The sequence below is a fragment of the Chenopodium album genome, chromosome 1 (assembly GCF_948465745.1).
Source record: "Chenopodium album chromosome 1, dcCheAlbu1.1, whole genome shotgun sequence".
NCBI classification, from domain to species: Eukaryota; Viridiplantae; Streptophyta; class Magnoliopsida; order Caryophyllales; family Amaranthaceae; genus Chenopodium; species Chenopodium album.
The window spans coordinates 86,981,465-86,994,215 of record NC_137834.1 but is presented as its reverse complement, the minus strand read 5'-3'; the positions used below and the strand labels follow the sequence as shown (position 1 = coordinate 86,994,215).

Sequence of the window (12,751 nt, the reverse complement as noted above, 5' to 3'; positions counted from 1 at the left end):
GAAGTACCTGAGTGTATTTCGATCTTTGTACTGGATGATTTGAGGCCTTTGGCTAATTAATAAATTGCTGTGCGTTTTGGCGTGTCAAAAAAAAAAAATGTTATTGCTTGGTCATACAGGAATGACCAGAAAAACTATGTAGGCGCATTTCCTTCCAAGGTCCTGTAATAACATTTGGTTTAAATTATACTTATATAACCGAGTTTAAAAAAAAAAAAATTACCGTGTTCATTTTGTGACTGTTCTTACACTGTGATTTCATTATTGAACCATCCAAAAGTTATTAAACCTTAGCTTGTTACCTGCACATCTATAATATAAGCATACAAAATAGTTGCTTCTGTAAAAACCAATGAATATATACTATGAAGTATGACTTAATCTAAGCACAATATATAGCAGGATTCGAGGACATGAAGGAAGTACAAGAGAACAGAAGATTTATATATCTTTACGGTTTTGTTACACATGCTGCCAGTTTCATTAAGAAAGCTTAGCTAGTGCTTCCAAGTTTCCAACTCCTATAAACAAAGACAGAGACTACAAAGCCAGAAAGCAGAAAATGAAGAAAACTTTCAAGCTACATTCGTACTAAGAGCTCGGCTGTTAATCAGAATCGTATTGTATTGGAGGATGTAGTTAGCAACCTTAAAATCAACACATTCATCAACCAGCAGGAGCTCCAAAGTAGTTACTGGACTCCTCGAATGAATCTGGCTTGTTAGACTTATAATAACTGTCTCCTGTGATGAATGGAACTTGTCGTGGCACACTGGCACCTGAGCATTGTGGTTGACAACGTAAAGATAGAAATGAAACATATTCCTTCAAGTATGAAAATGACGGTTCAGGAAGCAAATAAGCCACCAATGAATCGTTATTAATCGTTTGTCTGATTTTACTCAGTAAAGGTCCCTTAGCCTTTTATTGTGTTGGAGTATACAGGGTGACTGGACCATTGTATGCATTTCTGTAGATAACATGAGTTCCTGTAATTACAGAACTTCCATGTATGTAAATAATAACTAATGCTCAAATGTAGGAATTTCAGCATCGGAACCATGCATGGTTTGGTATAATGTTCGGGCAGCAAGACTCCGGTAGGGATCTTTATCCCTTTTCTCCTTTAAATATGAGATGCAACGCTCAACCTCTGACTTCACTTGCAAATATACTCTGTGTGCTTTCTCTTTGTCTCTCAACTCCTGCTTCATGCCTGTCATACACAGCAAAATTCATAGCATTAACAATGATGACTGACAAACCTTTAAATGAAAATTTGATCGGATGAAGAAATAGAGAAATCAGGAACATAAATAGTATATGAATTACAGAACCACTACTTGCGTTGATAATTTGATATCCATGTTATACATAAGCAATCTGAAAACTCTAAAAAAGTGGCATGTAAGTCGTCTGTACTGACATGAGACAGAATCAATCTTTGCATACACTAATTGGAAAGATACCTGCTGTGTCAATTGGTTTGCCAAACATATAATAGAATCGGCCTGGAAGTTTTGGTACAACTCCTGGAAAATATGTAATTTGATTTGCTACTTCCCCTTCCAAGTCAGTCCTGTCATAAATTTAACAAAGGTTAGCTCATAGATGTTTTTTTGTTTGTATCAAGCCTTTATTTGAGGACTCATATGTAAGCTAAAAACCGGAGCAAGAGATACTATATATATCTTGCCAATTCAGGATATAGAACCAAAATTACCTTAATTGAATCTGACTAGTCCGTTTCTCTATGGTCTCCCTGAGGTAAGGAATTTTCATCTGATCTTCAGAGTCTAGAAGAATCTGCAAAAATGCAACAAAATAAATCTTACGTAAATCATACATGCAAGTTATGGATGTAAACGCGAGACAAGCATGATTTATGCTTGTTGCATCGGTACATCCACAGAACAGGTTGTTGACAAATTACATACCTTAATATGCTAGGGAATTTGTCATACATGAGCGCATATGAATGAATTTGCGTAAAAGAATCATACATGTATGCTAAATGTTTTAGACTTGAAGTACAAAATGGATAATCATAATCGAGTATGCGTAAAATTCCAAATGGACCAAATATTAAGACAAACGTGAACTAACCTCACAAACATCATCTTCTCCAATAACTCCGAAAGGTATAATTTTTGCTCCAAAACTAGAAGCCATTCTCACAAATTCAGACCTTTCTGGCCAAAATAATTGATATTCCTCACCCTGCATAGTTTATTGTTTATTCGAATGTTATTTATAAAATGTCAACCAATACATTCCATTGCCATACAGGGATTTCGAAATTCTGTGACTTTGACTCTCTCCCAGCAGTGGATTTATAAAAGGAAATGCTCTTTAGTATTACCATTACATTTGGTATTTATATTGGAATTGTCTGCCCTTTTTCTTTTAAAAAAAATCCTTGAGTTACTTATAATTCTCTGCTGGTCTCTACATAAAAGGACAGCTATACAAGATTAGCCAAGTAAATTAATGGGGAAAGCTGCACACATCTGACATCAGTCTAGAGTTTGCAACCTTAAACTATCACCAAAATGAGCTAAAATTTAGAAAGACGCAATTTTAAAAGAGATACATAACCTTGTCATGAAGAGCTTCACGCACTCCTCCTGGATACAACAGAATGTGAGAACCTGATGAAAGTAACTTGTAGATGTTACTGGCTGAGACCGGAACTGCACCCATGATCCTTAATGAATCGAACATGGATAAATCTAGTACATCTTCTTGCAGCTTTACAAAAAACAAAGGATGTGCAAGAACTCTCAAAAGAATATTTCTTTTTTCCATGAAGTTTCGTAGTATAGGAGATGTATCCAAAGCCAGTAACATGTGATTTCCAACTAGTACTACAGGACCTTCAATAGGAATTCCTGCAAGGCCTCTCACAATTTTACCATCCTCCAAAGTAGAGAGCATCACCGGTCCAGTAGCAATGTCAATCCATCTGTGATCAATGATATGGTGATAAAAGCAACTATAATCAAGATCCACAAAATGTTTAAATTCTGAATTCTGAACCATGTAATATAGTGTTCCTCATTTCCCCCTTCATTTCAAGATAAAAGGAAATATAGCTACTTAAACACTTATAGAATTCAGTTAATATCACATATAATTATGTTGATGATGTATAGTGACATCTGATGTTGCATTGACATTTTAGGATCTAAATGGTGCTATGGTAGTATACTCTGAAATGAGGAGATTATATGGTTATATAACCTCAAGAACTTTTCTTTTCTCCCTTCTTGAAATTTTCCTATCTGGTGTCATTACTAAATTCACACAGATAAATTTACTAAAAATGATGATTACCTGAATGGATAAGATAGATTTTTAAATTCAGCGTCAGTGGGAGGCAAGTAGTCAGAAAGATAGTCATGGATTTTACCACAACGATATAGATTTGTACTCTTTATAATGGTCACAATATCAACACCATCTTCCTGTGAATTAAAGCATATTAAAATGGAAATGTCAAGATTAGAACAGAATTACAAATAAAACAAAAGGAACAAAAAACTTGCCAAGAGTATCATATAAAGAAGAATAGAAAGGGCCATATCAGCATCCAGTCCCGAACATTTAAGAAGGACAATATTCAACTAACCAGTAAGAGAAAATGACCAGAGTCCTTGAAGCTACGAATCTCACACTTGGGCATTTTACCAGTGTTTTTCAACACACGAATCTCTTGTTTTGGTAAAGCTCCACGAATCCTTTCTGCTTCCTCCAAGCTTGGTAGAAGCTGGTCCCTTTCACTGAGATAAATTACAAATAATAAAGCTGAAAATCAGAAAGTGAAGTCGTATATCACTGTACAAGACTTCTTGAGTACAATCAAATGATGGTGATTCTCATGAAGAATTAAAAGTTTTGTGAAGTGTTTGATATACCTTTGCAATTTTTTTCTAAGTATTATCTAAGACCATCCTGCCTTATTTGACATCATCTTATTTCTAGTTCTATGCTTCCTAGTATTATTTGCACAAATACTTAAAGGTGTGCTGCATGCTTGTATTAGTTAATTGTATATGTATTTGTGAGATTTGATTAACTCACTATTTACCATAAAAAATAAACGAGCTATTGTGGCGTACATCAGGTCAAAAACCAAATTAGTACCATCGCCTCACAAATCTATTGTGACAGGCACTCCATGTGGTCTGGCGAGGAACACACAGTGTAATCAATCTTAAGAAGTACTCAAGCAAGTAAATCTGAAAATCCCAAACTAAAGATTAGCAAGATTAAAGATATATTCATTCCTTATCTTGGGGCTATGGCAAACCAGAACTGCAAAATAAGGAACTCTTTTAAGTTATAACAGTAACATATTAAGCTTATGAGATGAAAATATTGACCACCTGGTAAGAATTAGAATCTGAGCTTTGATAGCATGTAAACGCGAATTAGCAAATGAACAAGCTGATTTCATTATCTGCAGCTTCCACAAAAGTGTGTCTCTAGGAAGAATATCAAGCCAAGACCTGCGACTTTAATCATGAATTTCTTACAACTAGGTAACGTGCGAAGTAAGAAAATCGATTGGGTCTAAGATATCAATGACAAAAGGCTCACAATAATTCACAGTTAAAATTCCAGAGAATAACTGTGACCTCAATCAAGAACTCACTGCTTAGTAAGTATTCACTTGTATAAGTGTATAATGAAAAACAAGAGCATTCTGATACTGTAAATAAATGATAAAATTTCATAAGTAATAAGCCATATATGAAGAGAATTGATATTTTAAGGAAATTAGGTTGCAAACTTACAATGATACTTGTATATAATAAGAAAGAAGACATGAATAACGAGTAAAAGAAGTTTTGAATTTTTTTTTCTCTTCCTTAGTAATCCCAAGTACACTTTAATTATCCTACCAGATAGAAAGGAAGAGAAAGCCTTCAAGCAGAGACACGCCAAGTGAAAGAACAGCATGTAAGAGCGTTATTGTTTTGCAATTAAATTTGATTTTGGCAACATGCATAAAAGCAAAACAAAACACAAATACATGGACAATCTGCTGTACATACATGACTATCATAAATGTAAAATAAGTTGTGCAATGGAATCCAATAAGAGTATTGAGCCTTACAGATAAGTAGGATAACAGATCACCAAGACCTTGAGAAAGTTGTTCCAATGTTGCTTGTCGTTCAAGGCCTTCAAGCCCTTTCTCCATACTAGATGAGAGCAAATTAAAGGGATCGCCTGGGGAAATTGAAAGGAAGTTGTCAGTTGGCAGTTGCTTAATTTTTTTGCTAGCCAGATACAGTTCGTCTGCTCCTCCTCGTCGAAACAGACATGGATCAGTAATGAAAAAGTCTAATGGCTCAGAAAATTTGCTGCATTGCCCATCGTTAATGATATGAGTGGTGGCGGAATTATAAACTCAATGATATTACAAGGTCTATTAGCAATTCAGCTTCTAACCTATGTCCAGCTTGCTATTTTTTATGGAAGTCAAGCGCTCCTCTATTAAAATCACTGCTTATAAAACTGTATCATCAGGTATTCCTAGCATTTGTTATTCGACATTGCAATGGTAGCCTTTCACAGTTATGAGTTTAGGTCTCATAATTCAGGGCATGGTACATACCCTGCATTGAAATCCAACAGTTAAGTTTGCAAATGTGAAGGTCAAACTTTAGAGTTTTTCTATTTCTGAAACAAGTTGACATTGTCTTTTCTATTTACATTTTTGAGTCTCAACATGTTTCTATACAAGTCTACTCTTTTGAGTAAAAATCATGAGAGAAATATATATTCCTATAACTATTATACTAAATACTCTAGACCTCATTTTTTTATGATATCTCTCTCTCAAAAAAAAAAAAAAAAAAAAAAAAAAGAAAAAACACACACACACACACAAAAACACAAAAACAAAATCTCCAATGGAGAATCTGGTAACATGGGCACACGCTAAAATCACTTGATATGATAAATTATTATCTCATAAACACATATTAGAACTGATACAGCTGCCCCGTCTGTTTTGTTGATGATATAATTAGAATATGTGAAGCACTACAATCAAAGGTGGACATTTCATTTTCAACCTCACACTCATATCTATGGTGTAGGACCATTAATTATGAGTAACTTAAAGTCGGATTCATATTCACATAGAAAACTAAAGCAAAGGACCATGAACACAGATTATTTAGGACCTACATACACCTGATTTACTAAAGAGGTACTACGTATCAATGATCCTTTGATTAAAAAACACCCAGGAAGATTAGGAAATAGTATTCAGTCTTCAGCATGCATAAATTATTGGATTAGATATGAAGGATACAAAATCGGATAAACGAAAAGAAAACTAAACCTGTCATAAGGCCGAGGGTGTTTCGCATACTGATCAGAGAAAGCTCATTGGGGATGACTTTCAATAAAGGAAATAGAAGTTGCAGGTTTGATTTGCTATAACATGTAGCTGCAAGACCAATATCAAAATTATATTATAACTAGTTCTAGCAAAGTAACTGAATAAACATGAGAGTTAAACTTTATGGAGTGGCAAACTAACAAGTGATAGTAGACTAAAAATGTTGGATACAATTTTGATAAAGGATCAAATAACCAGAGATAACAAAACCAATGTTCTAATCTCCAGGATTTGAGAGATGTTTTTAACATAAATTAATCTAGCTTACATATGCTCCTGGATATTCCTCATTAACCAATGGTCTTTGTCCTAGGCATTTCACTTCAACAATAGAGAATTTCTGCAAATCATGGCACCATAGAGGTAGATTTTTTTAATCGATAAAATCATATTGATAACATTTTAAACATCGACTGAGATTCACATAATGCAGCACATTTAGCCAAAGTTTAGCTGATACAACTTAGTGGTATATTTTCTATACAAACTTAATTGAGATCACAAGATTGATGGTCGTTCAGCTCAAGAAAATTTACATGGGAAATCATTGTAAGAAAATTTACAAGTACAGGTTGGTTACACAAACAATAATTCTTACCAGGATTAGCCAAAATGAGTACAAGATCAAGATCAGGATTTCGAGCTGCCACAGCTAATGCAAGACATCCTCCAATTGATTCCCCAACAAGGTAAATGGGTTTCTCAGGGGACTGATGATTCTCTGACCTTGCAGTTTCCTCAACCAGCAATACCAGTTCTAAATGAAGAAAGAATAATATCAGTAGTAAAACAATATTTTCTATGACCACAAACATTAGGATTATTACAGCAACACATTATATTTATGTAAAATGGGTTCAACATGAATATACGCTACATACGTGATACGTTGAATAGAATTGATTACATGATCATTTAGTTTATTACAAAGTATAATACAAAACAGGATAACAGGTTACAAAAAATTAAATAAATAAAAAAAAAAAACAGACAATGTACTCTGCATATGTATATAACTAATGGTGCAAATCAAAAAGAGGTAGACCTTGGAATGGAGTTCGATCCTTGACAGGTATGTGCAAGCACCATACATCAAACATCCTTGACATAGAACACAATATCCCATTAGTTCGGCGTGATAAACACGTACTTAGTATAGCAAGATAGATAGGAATGTAAGGAAAGAGGAGGAAAGGGAGGGGGTCATTTTCCTTCTAAATTTCTCCAATTTTGAGGGATATTGTTTATTAAACAAGGAGGGCCTTTTCCCTCAACTTCATCCCCCCCCCCCCCCCCCCCCACCAACCTCTCATCCAAACACAGGAATCTGTTCCCCTCCCTTTCGCTTCCCGCCCTTTCTTTCCAATTATCTCTCATGAGTCTCATCCAAACAAAGTGTAAAGGTTTATGGTCATTATGGAGCAGTACATGTTTATAAAATCTCATGGGTATATCTTTTGCATCAACAATTACATACAAATAGCCAAAATAGGATATCTTTGTTGTTACAAAAACAGGCTTTTTTGCCAATGAAATTATACAAACAGTAAAGTAAAAGGATTGGCAATGAACTAATGAGGAGGGTAATACTCACTTGCCTAGGTTCTGGTGTTGTAAAACAAGCCCACATCCAAGACCATCAATTCCTGTAAATTATTTAATCAAAACCAACTTTGAATAAGTAATGAAACATTAAACATAGCAAATTGTACTACTAGTAAAGCACTCATTTTAAGATTGAAATTTTGTCAAAAATTACCTCCTTGGTGAGTGTTGACACTACCAATTGACGGAATTCATCAAACCCACATTTTTTAGTTTTCTCTTCCATGAAATTTGAACATATTCATCTTTACCGCGAACTGGGTTTCCCACGAAAAATCAACAAACTAGTCGCCAAAGTGCTAAACACCCCTAACAGGGAAACCCAGTTCGCGGTAGACTTGGCGACGAGTTTGTTGAGCTTGCTTATCCAAAATATCATCAATTCTTCATCCACCCAACCTATTAAAACCCATCACCAGCCCAAAAAACTGAAATTCACCCATTTTTCTTTCCTCCTGTAAACTAGAAATCCTCAAATTCATCGTAACTTTAAGTTGAACACCTTTTTATTGATTTGTGTAATTTATACGAGTATTGTGGAAGAGGGGAAGACGGGAAGTGTTTGGCGGAATAAATTTCTTGTAATGAAATTGGAAATGAGAGGGAAATTGATAATTAGATAAAAGAGCCCGGGAACCGGATGAACTCATGAATGTATGAATCCATGAAAGTCAATTTTTTTTTTTGAAATAAATTGCAACAATTTAACCTCACCAGTGTGTAACACCAGGCTTTGCTCTAAGTGACACTTTAATTTGAATAATTTCATCTTTAATTCTTTATTATATACACTTTAAAATCTTTCAAAAAAAATACACTTTAAAAAGACATATTAAATTTTTTATTATGGGTATATGCCCATAATAATATACAAAGATAAGGTTTTATTTGTGCTTAATATGGTTTTTGGTTGTGCGGGGCTACTATTGATTATGGTTCAGATTCAGGTTACGGAATCAGCACAAGAATTTACTTTCTCACAAAATTGTGAAACGACGACGAATCCACTCAAAAGTTGTATGAGACAACAAATCGAAAATATGCCGAATTGTTATATTTATGTATTTGGATTCTTAGCCCTTCCCCGATTAATTCTTGTTTGATTTTGTTAAATTCGTTTTCATCATCGTTCATTGTCAATTGTAGATGCTCTATGGCTTATATTAATGAAATTTAGTGTCCTTTAGGACTTCTTTCAAAAAAAAAAAAAAAAAAATAATGTAGGACTGACAATCCCTGACCAGCCCGATAACCCAACTTGAATCCGATGCGAAGTTATTGAGAGAAACCCAAATCCGACCCGATTTCACCCAATTCATATTTCATAATAATATTTAGTTTTACGCTATTTTTGATAGTTTTTAAGCTTAACCCAAAATCGACCTGAAATTTGACCCGAACCCGACCCACTGACCTGAATTGTCACCCCTACATAATATATTTTTAAGGGTTATTTTGTTAAGGTGAATTGAATAGGAATTTACACATGTTTTGATTAAATCAATCTATAAACAATTTAAATACACAATAAAACATTTTTTTTTAATTTTAAAACATATATTTAGCCAAAAGATAAACACAATAACATGTGCATTGCACTTGCTAAATTTTAGAAATTTCTTATTTTTCATCAAATTGAAAAACAATACAATTTTTCAAACTTCAAAATCAAATTAAAGTTGTTAAATTATCTTATGATATATAAGAATGTAACAAATTGTACAATTAAGGAGTGATCATCTTATTCAAGTTGACTATAATATTGTTAAGTAAAAATACACAACATATGGTGTAAGACTTTGCTTGTAACATAATATTTCTTGGTTTCACCTTTCAAGTTCAAGTCTTTGTATAAGCGCTTTTTCTAATACTATGTACTTGTATATTTTTTGGTCCTCACTATCCAGTGGAGCCCCAATTCAATCATCATTATACTAACAATTAATTGGTTCTAATACTAAGGACATGTTCTAATTGACTGAATAGAGTTGAACTGAACTGAACTGAACTTATTAGAGCTGAACTGAACTGAAAATAATCTTATCAAAACAAGCCTTAATTATATAAAAGTATAGATGCCTTATTAGCCATCAAAGATTTTAGGGTGCACGAATAAGAAAATAAATTAATGATGAGAGGAAATCACAAAAGTACAAAACCATCCCATGTGATTTAGCCTCAAAACTAATTAAGGTGGGTAAGGAAGCTAAGATAGGTTACTTCATATTACTCCCTTCATTTTTAAATACTTGCTCCATTTTTATTTTTCACACTATTCATTTGTGCTACTTTGATTAATGTTTGTGATTCATACATAAGAAAAAATATAGTCTTGTGAGTACTTGTTAGAATCGTCTCATAACGAACAGATTATTAATGTTCAATTACGGAGTATTAGAATTTACACTTATTGATAATTAAAGATATTATTGATCAATTATTAGCATCGACATACGTGTCCAAGAAAAATAAATCAAGTTTTAAAAAACGGAGGGAGTAAATGGGTAATTTGCAACATGAAAATAAATATAAATATCAAAAAAAGAGAGACTTTAAATAAGTACAAAACAATGTAATCACTGTAATTCTTTTAAATTTCAACCCTTAATACGGAGTATATTATTATAGACCAATACTATCTATGCACATGTTTAACTTTAGTTTCACCTTAAAACAAATAATGTACAAATAGTTATGACACATTAGAAAAATGTTAAAAAGCAATGCTATACTTTCTCATATTTTTTTTAGTTGACACCGTTTGACTTTTACACTATTAACACAACACGCTTTGACTCGCTTTAGTGGTTTATAGATACGATAAAACATATTTATGTGGGATTTTATTTGAATCGTTTTAATGTATATTTTATTAATATCTACTTTTTATTGTTGATAATTAGCAATATTAATTGTTAAAAACATAAGTTGTCAAGCATGATAATAGAACGGAGAGAGTATTAAATTATGTACCGGGAAGGTAGAGAAGAAGAGGGGAGTTGTGCATTCTACTCCCCGTCTCTAATGGCGAAAACCAACGAGGCGGGCCATGGCTACGGCCACCTCCACCGTCGGATTTGATGAAGAGCTTAGCCAATTCAAAATATTCTCTCCAACTCCTCTTATCTTCCTGATCCTCTTCCATTATTGCACCTGCATTAATGGCCTTTCCATTGATATGAGTATAGTTTTTATTAGCTACCTTCACTTTTACAGTTGGCGTTACAGTAGTTTTTATCGTGGTGGAAGTGATCGGCCATGCACTAATAAACTTACGCTCTGCATTGTAGACTGCAGAAACGGTTGCCCGCTGCCGCGGCAAAGCACTACCAAACAACCTCGTCACCGGTGTCGATAATAATCCTACGCCGGTGACGGGGATGTAGACTTTACCGGTAACCGCCATCAATAAAAGATGAGAGAGATGAAGAGAAAAGTAATAACTTAGGTAGTGTAATAGAGTATTATTACTCTATAATCTTATATATAGATTTTTATTTTTATTTTTTTTTTTTTTTTTTGGCTTCACTAGATACCAATTATTTGTGTGAGGGATCGAACACGCGGTCCTTCTTATCAGGGATGCAGCCCATCACCATTCATCACCACAACAACTACCAATTAATTAAGTATAGATATTATAAAGAGTACGGATTAATAAAATGTCAATATTATGGAAATTGTTGATATCTTTGTTCAGAATTGGTGGATATAATTTGAGTACACGAGTACTAATAATTGTGTACATCTATTATTGGTTGTAAGAAAGGACATTTTCAATTAATGATAGATCAAATTAGACGATTAGTATATGATTCCTATATAATTCAGTATTATTTTGCAGCCATGCAATTGGAGATGCTTGCGAGCACACGGGTTTTGGCCATTATTATAAGAATTAAATATTTTGAAAATTTACTCAACAATAATATTTATATTCCGTACTTTTTTGTATTAATTCATAAAATTGTAATTATAGATTAAAAGATTTGATTTATGTATATTAATTCATATCATTGTAATTATAGAGTTTTTTTTTTTTTTTTTTTTGGGAAATTCTCACCGGTAACACTCAACTTCTGTTTTTTCTCAATGGTAGAATGCTAAATTTTGGATTATCATTGGTAATCACTAATTAGTAGTACTAATTTACTGGTAACATTAATGAAACTTTTACCTAATTATCGACTAACCATAGTTTACTAATAACAAAATTACAAACCTATCCTTCTAAAAAATCACTTCCCTCCTTAATCAATTACCCCTTTATTTAAACCCTAAACGATTATTGCACATCCTTCCACTGCTATGCTGCTATGCAGGACTTCTTCAGGTCTTTCTTTCCATTTTCTACAGCAGAAGTATCCTCAAGATACTGGGATTCAGATTTTTCAACATAAACTGTCCATTTTATTGATATTAATATTAATTAATTGGATGAAAATTTTATGTTTATTACAGAGTATGCATAACAAAGAATATGTTGAAGAAGTGATACGTAATAATTGCCCTTTTTTCCCCTTTGGTATCGGTTTGACTAATTATTAATTTCACCATCAATATTTGTGAACAATATAGTATATGGCTATTTATTGATTTTGAATTTAGAATATGCCATACCAGTTCAATTACAAATGAGGGCAATCTATACGTCTCAAAGTCTTGGTCATATATTCAAAACTAAAATTTGAATGGTTTATGAAGAACAGTATTAGACATGTACCT

The 12,751-nt window shown here is 33.3% G+C and overlaps 1 protein-coding gene across 1 annotated transcript; it reads right to left on the bottom strand.

Annotated features, from left to right (window-relative positions):
• Nucleotides 1-420: 420 nt before the first annotated feature.
• LOC145638098 (phytyl ester synthase 2, chloroplastic-like) lies at nt 421-8,217 on the bottom strand (the record flags this gene model as incomplete). The annotated part of the gene is made up of 14 exons (XM_081689056.1): nt 421-1,216; nt 1,470-1,579; nt 1,724-1,806; nt 2,107-2,220; nt 2,599-2,965; nt 3,337-3,467; nt 3,632-3,782; nt 4,389-4,511; nt 5,118-5,238; nt 6,362-6,469; nt 7,020-7,178; nt 7,467-7,522; nt 8,016-8,067; nt 8,181-8,217. Coding segments are annotated over 14 exons (1,803 nt in total), but the record flags the coding sequence as incomplete, so codon positions are not given.
• Nucleotides 8,218-12,751: the final 4,534 nt, after the last annotated feature.